Source organism: Trichoplax adhaerens, genomic scaffold (assembly GCF_000150275.1).
Source record: "Trichoplax adhaerens TRIADscaffold_1 genomic scaffold, whole genome shotgun sequence".
Taxonomy (NCBI): domain Eukaryota; kingdom Metazoa; phylum Placozoa; class Uniplacotomia; order Trichoplacea; family Trichoplacidae; genus Trichoplax; species Trichoplax adhaerens.
In genome coordinates this window covers 13080134-13089516 of record NW_002060943.1, presented here as the reverse complement: position 1 = coordinate 13089516, position 9383 = coordinate 13080134, and the positions used below count along the sequence as shown (strand labels likewise).

At 33.0% G+C, this 9383-nt stretch overlaps 1 protein-coding gene across 1 annotated transcript; it reads right to left on the bottom strand.

Annotated features, from left to right (window-relative positions):
• Positions 1–3292: 3292 nt before the first annotated feature.
• Positions 3293–4519, bottom strand: TRIADDRAFT_52828 (uncharacterized protein; the record flags this gene model as incomplete). The annotated part of the gene is made up of 1 exon (XM_002108358.1): positions 3293–4519. One exon carries the CDS (start codon positions 4517–4519, stop codon positions 3293–3295), a length of 1227 nt encoding a protein of 408 aa, XP_002108394.1.
• Positions 4520–9383: the final 4864 nt, after the last annotated feature.

Below are 9383 nucleotides of genomic sequence, written 5' to 3'. Positions count from 1 at the left end.
CTATTCTACTGCAGATCATCATTAATCCAATATGGATACGACTACAGTACTTACGTAGACATTATTCACACCAGCCAAAGTACAATGAATTAACCATATCCTAATATATGATTTACAGTTCTATTTTTACCTATAGCCTCATTAGTAACTCAACACCTTACTGTATATAGTCATCTGTACTCTAGCATAGAGTCTAAACCACTACAGTCTATAGTTATAGCTACCAATTATCTCTTAGGATAAATATCTACCGTACATTATACTACACATGGCTAACAGTCTACAATCACAATACTAAGTTACATTACAGATGCCATAAATAGATCCTCTCGTGTAATAACCTGTCTTTAAAACCGTATGGATCCCCAAAATGGTTTGCTGCAGCATAGAACTACCTATATGTAAAAATATTGGAAGAGATATAAGTGAAACCTTACGAAATTGTCACATATGTCAATGTCAATGTACTGGATTATTTTTTCAATCTTGCCATGGAAATGTAACTAAGTTACTGCTTTTTGCAGCTGTTCGCATTCTGTTTCTCCTTTCATTGGCGGGTCAGGATTTTATATAAAAGTAACTGTACAGAACGCTACTCATGATTGATTGGTAATACAATAAATTTAAATCGATAGTAAATAGCTGTATTGGCTAAAGTAATTTTTGAGATTGCTAGGTTTACTATAGTAGAATATATACCGGTAGGTTACTTATCTTAACAAAATATTTTAAATAATTCATCGAAAGCCCGATAGAATCCTTAATCATTAAATTTCTTTATTTAATTTTAAGACTTTTCCTTCAAGTATAGGTAATTCAATAAATGAATGTAAATTTCTTCTCCACGTGTTAGGCAAGGGCAAGTATAATATTGTAAGATCCATAATAGCTTGCAATGATTTAATTTCTTCCTTTCGAGCTAGTAAACAGACCATTATGTACCCTTGATGCTTGCTGGCTTGCTGTGATATTATCAGAAGCACTGTTATTATGATTGCTACCCCCCACCCCCACCCCCCGCTAATCATTTTATTAAGTTGTTCTTGCATCATATGTAGGTAAGGCATATTAGCAGGAGGGCATAATCAGTAATTTTACGGTAATAACAAAACAAGAAAATAAATGTTATAGCCAAAACAATTATTGTGAAGCAGCTCGTTCTCAATGTTGCGTTGTTGCTATATTTAGTGAAGTAGATTTCGTTGCTATGAAAGTGTTTATTTGCTTCTTGTTTTTTTTTCGCTCAATTTTAAGTTCTAGGACAATTCTAGTTGACTATGAATCTTTGATCGCTTCTACGCTGGTTAAAACTCTCACAAAAAAAACAGCTAACCGATATTTTGTCGATAAGAATTGCCGTTGGTACAAAAGTACTGCAACATTTCCTGTTAGACGATACTCGGAGATTAGTATTATGACGAATTCATTTAGTATGTCTTTGATCAATCTAAACGTAAAGCACCAAGGCTCTATTATTTCAATTTATGCCAATTTTAGTTGCTATTGCGGCTATAATTCATGAATGTTTCAATTTCTCCTTTAAACAAGACATTTTGGATGGAATCGAAAGAGTTTAGTCTACCTCGTGTACCACACGGTGCTTAGTTAAACTATATTATAGTTATCAACGCCATCGTATAGTTATCTTAAATATCTTTACATCATACTCCGAAAGATGAACAAAAAACAGTGTTGGATAAATTTTACAACCCAGATCTTACCAGTTATAATTTCTATGTTGAAATATATGTCTGAAAACTGAATATCAAACAAGCATACTGGTTATGTCGATTAAATAGTTATACTTACATTTCAAGCCTATTTTGCCAACTGCGATATTTCTACTTTGCAGCTGTCTTTATACAGTATTTATAGAATATTAAGCTCTAGTATCTGTACCAGGTATAAAAGCGTAACGAAATGCAATCTGCTACTTGCCATAAATTGCATGACCCTAGCAAATCTGTTAATATATTTTTAGTACAGCGATAATACCGGTACCTTTCTAGACATAAAGATTTTAATTTTGAGAAAACGATCTACACTATCTTCGATTTAGAGTAAATTTTATTCCATTTTAAGTAAAATCTTCCATTTTTTTTAACCCTAGCTACATTCCCCAAACTTCTAGCTATTAAAGTTGACGTAAAAAATTTATTACTGTAACTAGTGAACTATCCTATATGTAGATGAGGACATACCAAGCTAATCTATTCATCGCTATGTACCGCCTTTATTATGTAAGTTACTTAATTACCAATTCAAAAGCACGTTATTATTCTAAAGGAGCTAAGAGAGAGTGTGTGGTATCGCTTATCAAGGGTTACTAGGCAAGTGAACTCACCACATGAATTAAGGATTGCAGTTTTAATGCACGATTGCTATTGCTTAAGTAAGGAAAGCTATATCCAAGGCACGAGAATTAATAATAAAAAAACACCAAGTTGAACTTATTTACATCGCCACTGTAATTCTAAATCAAGCAACCCTAATTTGAATAAAACTTTTCCTTGAATTTGTTTTAGTATTAATTCAGATTTCTATCATTTACTTTTAAAGTGATAAATCTTCGATTTAGGCCGCACTTTCAGACTCTCTCTGATTTAAGATAAACTTCCGAGGTAGGATCAGCATTACATATATTACACCAATGTTGTTCTCGGATACTTTTTGGATTACATGTTAAGTTATTGTAAAAGTTGATACTGTTAACCTAAGGAAAAATCATTTTCCCCTTGCTGATCGTATGGCAAACTTATTGGCAAATTTTTGCTGGTAGATATTTCGCATTAGCTACCGTTCCGATGATAATTATCGCCTTGGGATTCAAGCTATCCTGTTGTTTTTTAGAGAATTTTTCTGCGATCATTTCATTCATAAATTTTATCTCCATTATATTTATTCACTCATTCTCATTCAAACTCGATTAAGTGAATATAATATTTGTTGAAGAAATAACTGGACAACGGAAATTAAAAAAGTTTACTGCTTAATATGTACTGCCCAAGTAATTGACAAGAGACAAGAATTATTGTAGATGTTAGCGCTTTATTTTATCCTTACCATATAGTAGAATACGAGTACAATATTATATGAGATTTATTCTAATATGTATTTACGAGTACATAACGGCTACAATATACTATCTCCTCACTGTTCTAATATTATACCATAATAGAACATTATGAAATTTCAATATACTCGCATATCGAATCGGTAATATTCGTAGTTAGTTGATTAAATACAAAATAATCCAAATATTAAACTTAATAGCAATCGACCAATTCTTATACTATTTTGAGTCAAGTTCTAGTTGTAATTTCGGAGTATGATGGAGAATATTCTCAATACGATCGCAATAAGCATGCGATAAAAAAAATCTAGAGGAGTTTTGCATGCTACATCCATATTCAAAAGCGTTGTGTTGATATAATTCAAACTCTTCGTCTTGTAAATTCATTTGACGTATTTTTCTTTCCGATGTTTCATTAGGATACTGTCTGTGCGCTGCCGCATAAGCTAACAGTAAATCAAAAGGGCCTGATGTAGCTATTTCTTCTATCCACTCATTTACTGATGGAAGTTTATTAAAATCTCTGCATGTACTACCTAGCAGAATTATAGCTGGAGACTCTTTTCTTGAGCAAGTTGGGGATACTCTCTTATATCCAAATGAAGTAGCTTCGAAGTAGAGGAAGATCTCGTGCTCTAGTTGATAATTTCTATCTTTACTCTTTAGCTGAACGTGCATAACTATAGGAATCTTATAAAATAGCGCAGCTTTCATGATTACTTTCATCACCCAAAAGCAGGGTAAGCATGTAAGGTTGCGATGCATTGCTACATAGTCTGTCGAGATCATTCGCTTTATATTCTGATCCAAGTCTATTTGATATGTTAACTCCTGAACAAACTGGACTGAAAGCTCAGATAGACTTTTTCTTAAATGGCTTACTAATCTGTCGGCAAACATAGATCCCACACTGCTAATTTCTTTAATTTTTTTCGTATCTGTATACTCGTTCTTGATGAGAGGATATTCTTCCTTTGGCGGTCTAGGCATTTTCACCTTTGTAAGGAGATAAGATTGGATTAGATAAATTTCGTCGAAGTTTAACTTGATTTCGATATTGTCTCTTTGTAACAAATCGGCTAAAGAATATCCTTCTTTAGCTAGTTGACCGACATCTTTAATCAGATTTTGACATTTCAATTTAATTTGACGTATCTTGGGTAAAATAGCGGTACTGTTTTCTTGTGAGGGCTTGAAGAAGATAAGAGCGGTCTCGACAGCTCTAATTTGACAGGCGTTTTCTCCCACAAGTGGATCAAATTTGTTAATGTCATTCTTCCGTGAAAGTTCTAAAACTTGTTCCGCAGCAACTGTAAGTAGTAGATATTCTTTCAGACCATCTATCAATCTTTTATTTTTCTTAACATTGGGATCGTACGGAAGTAGTTGACTTAGGAGGAAATCTCTATGACAGTTTGAAAGAGATGGGGGATACTTTTCATACATGATTTCGTTTGAAATCATGTGTACTACACAATCACTTACTGGCATTGGATTTGAAAGCTAGCTCGAATAAAAATCCCCAAAATTAACATATGTTGTGTTTTACATTCGTTTATAAAGATATAATTAGCAGTGTTGTATCGTCATGAACTCCAGTAGGGGGTCCAGAATTCTAAGACGTTGTTCAATCATAATTATTAAGTGAAATACCGACCCTATATTATTATCAAGTTTTTTTTCTACCTGCTTTTCTCACTCCCAGTGCACCCTAAAAAAGGATACACCTGTAAATACAGTAGCTAAAAGAGTAAAAATTACAGTTGCTAGACGAACCTGCACAGATACTGTACTGTCTAATTGATATTATTTTCAGTATACAGTCCTGTCACTCAGTCGGCGATAGATTCCAACTCATGATGCTTTGCTTAGAATTACAATTAATAAAATGTTTCGTTAAATCTGCTAAGCCAAAGTGTAAAATACCTGCAGAATGAAGTTAATAAATTCTCCTTCCCAAAAATGCAGTCATACAGCCAGCTATGGAATATTAGAATAAAATCAGTTTTTTCCTAGCGATCCATAAGTCAGGGTACGAACGACCATTCAGACTTTAATGACTCTGATAAGTTGCCTATTTAGGTACAGATTTTTGGCTTACAGGCTGAATTTAATATCATCGCGGTTTTTCTTTAGTACACTATCCACTCCAGTATAGTCTGTACTGTTTATCCTGTATACCGCCATCACATCGTGCTCATGTCGCAAAAAGAACTGAATACCATGCAGTATCATAAAATTTTCACGAACGAAATAGATATCAAGTAACAATTTTGTGTAGATCTACTCTCTACTTTGTCTTCGCTAGAATGAGCCATATTAGTAATTGTAGTTTTAGTTACTGATTAAAAGCACATTACAGTGCCTAAATAACTAGAAATTATAAAGCAGCCATGGGCTTCTGCACTGTATAGTGCAGGACGTTATGTCATGATATCTTGTTTTTTAAGTAGCCTATATGCAATGCAATATATGGTAAAAATGACTAGGAATGACGATGTAACTGATGAATTTTATTATACTAACAAGTTGTTAGTAATAACGTATCTTAATAAGGATGCTCATATGATGAGAATATAATCCTTCTCAATACCTTCGCTCGTGACATATTCTGGAAATTAGACAGAACGTTAACTAAAGATTGGATCGCTATATAATGTGCTTAACTCTGCACTACACTAGCGGCAGTACACGTAAATATTTTGCGGCCAGTCCATAATGGGTATGTAATAATTGAGTCCTATCAACAATAAATCTTAGAGATTCACTGAAAGCCGGAGACGGTTCTTAATCATATGAACGTATGCTCAATACATTACTCAAAAGCTTCGCTTGTATGATGTAGGCATGCTAATTACTCTATCGAAATAATCATGAAAACGATTATCGTTAGCATTGATTGATTTAGTTTAGATAGAGTGAATTTGAAGTTAATCTAATGGTGACAAGAATACTGACGCCAATTGAACGATTATCTTTAATCCTAGTTTAATTACATATGTAAAATGGCTCTTTCCGTAAGCTCATCAAGGTTAGTATACATGCAGAAATTTTAGCAATCTTTTGTCCATAAGCGACTGGATAAAGAAAATAACCACTTCAGGCCCAGTTGATTTACTGTTAGCTTATGCAGCGGCACATACGCAATATCCTGATGAAATATCTGAAATTAACATTCAGTACAAAGAGTTTAAATTTTATCGAAAGAAAGCTTTGGAATGGGGTTGCTGATTGCAAAATTCTTCCCGTTTTTTTATTGCATATCTACTGTGATCATACCGAGAATATGCTATAAAAAAGCTCGAAATTAGAGCAACTACTTCATTTAAAGTAGCAACAGCCATTGTCGATTATCATAAAAATTCATCGTTGGACTATCTCATTTTTCGTTGCCGATTATACGGTAGTAAATGACCATTCTATAAGTCATAACGTGCCTTTATTAAATGTCCTATTTTAATGAAGAGATGTAGTAGCATACTGCAGGTATGAAGTGGATGTCAGAATAATACGTTATCGTGTACTCCATTCTACTATGCAATGTGCCTTAATTTGTTTATTTAATCTGCATCGTCTACTAAATTCTTAGCTAATGTAGGTTTTTTGAGCTAAGAGCTTTGAGCAGTAAATCACTTTTCATTACTCCACTTTGTTGTTGTTTCATAAATATATTGTATAAATTGATTGATATTTGAAAGAAAATAAATAAGTATAAATGAAATATATTTTAATAGAGAGAAGTTCTATCTGAGTCTCGCCTTGAATTCAAAGTGAATCCATTATCAACTAACAACTTTAAACCACTGTATATTTACAAGTATACGACGTAGTGAGCACCGCTCCATTGGGAATATTTTGCGAATATTAAGAAGTAAATTTTGCTCATTTTTAGATTTCAGAATAAAATATAAAAGCAAATTTCTATTATTAGTCAATAATCACTGGTACATATACGGTCGATTCAACCAGTATCCTAGCCATGCCGTAGCTATGATCTACTAACGACTGTATCACAAATTGTAGCCTAGCGACGTAATGAGTACAATAATTGCTCGAAGGTCGATCAAAACATTTATTCGATTAAAACTATCAAACTAATAATTATTATCACCGCAAAACAGAACATGACAGCAACCAATATGCAGTATATATGGGATGCATATGATTTCACTACCGCCATACAGTATACAGTATCGTAGTATTGAGTTCATCAAGTCTCGTAAAGACTATTAATGTAAGTAGTCATTGACCGATATTATTTTATAATCATATCACAGTATAATATATTAAGGTATAATGCGGCTTAATTCTTGAGATCAACTACTTACAACAGAAATAGAATAAGTTAACTAAACACGATAAAAATACGATATACGACAGTATGTTGCACACAAGCTCTGTAGTGTATTAATTAGTCGGATTAAATACCGTAAATTTCATATATTAGTTAGTGCAGATTTTAGCAGATTGAATAACCTCACAACGTATTTGTAGTCACTATCTTTGCATCATGAATCAATCTCGATATAGAATAATTATTAAGAATAAACTATAACATAGTTGGGTTTTAATAGATTATCGAAAGAGAGTCGTGCAAATTTCCAGCCTTCATGCTCCGTCCTCAATATCGCCTACAGAAGTGTATACGTACGCTGTACAGTGTATAGCTATTAAATACTAGTTGAGCCCTGGCTCGTGATACTTGGCGTCCTATACTTTTGCTCTTTACTTTGCCTATACGTGTATGTCCTCTAAACTTGCTCTCTAGATTAAATATAGAAACTGGAGATTATACGAAAATTATCGGATTAAGCTACTTATTTTCTTCACGCAACGCTGCAAAAACTAGGATTTGCTATTAAAAATATTGCATCGAAATTTATCGGATCAAGCTACCTATTTTCCACACGCAATGCTGAAGAAACTACAATTTATTATTGAAAAATATGATAAAACAGTTAGCAATTCCTTTAGAAATATCGCTAAAATGATAAAGTATGTCAGGCTATGGATAAAGAATTGTTGATTTAGTACTTTTAATGGTACTGAACTTTCAATTTTGCTATATTGCGACAACGATATTTTGATGGGTAGAAGTCCTATCAGAGATTGGATTTAAATTGAAATTAAATCTACTAATAGCATAATCAAATGTAGGTTCCACAAGACTAAATTCAGGCTGATGTTATATTTATTTATAAGTAATTCAAAGTGATAAGCCGTCAAAATCGATTAATATTAAGTCAGACTACTGCTAGCGTTAGTCAACCTATTTTTATACTAGTTGTAGTACATTTATTCACTTACGCCTCACTAAAAGTAGCTTATAAAGGAAATATATCTTATTCAAACAACTTGAAGAATAAAAACGGCGAAATCCTATTTACATATTCCGTTTACATTGGTAGCTGTGAATTAAGTCTTGACATTGTTTAAATGTAACTTGTATAAATAAATAGTGTTAGTATCTCTGTAAATTTTTTTACTAGAATTTTTCGTCAGATTAATGGAGGATGAATCATGACCGTATGAATAAAGGCCAAGTCGCAGATGCAGAAGTATTAAATTCTTCAATATAAAGATGCATACAGAATTCTATTCTAATGATATACATACAGCAAGGCATTACTTTTATACAGTTTTGTGAAAAATTACGACGACAAAGCTTACTAATCTATATAATCACGATATAGTTATTGCGGTATAGGTATGCTGATCGTGATGACGAGGGCGATCTATATGATGACTGAACTAACGGGTGAGGTATGCGAACAGTTGTTATGGTCTAGGTATGTAGCGAAGGTATCGTATACCTAGACTATAACATAGTTTTCATGCTGCGATCACTATAATCTTATTAACAACTGATTAAATGTTTATCTGGAGCATAGCATTTCCTATGCCTATACGGGTATTTTAAATTATCAAGAATTTGAAAGATTCATACTCCTATGCAACAATAGAACTAATCATGCTTGGCGACCTTAATTTATCTTCACAATCCAGGCCATTCACGTTATACGAGATAACTTTGATAGTTATGTTAGCATCTCAAAAATACTATGGCAGAGAATACAATTGCTAGCTCAACTTTCACTTCCGTTGCACAACATAGCCGTATAACGCATTTTGATATTTCTATAGGGATTTATTCATAGCAAACACGATCAGAATACATTCACTGCTATTTTCAAACCATAATAATGAAAGAACAATTCATTCATATTAATAGTTGCTATCGCTATGTTATTTGTTCGTTTCAACTTTATGAAAGTAGAAGCTATTGTTAGCTCTTAAATAGTGTATAAAT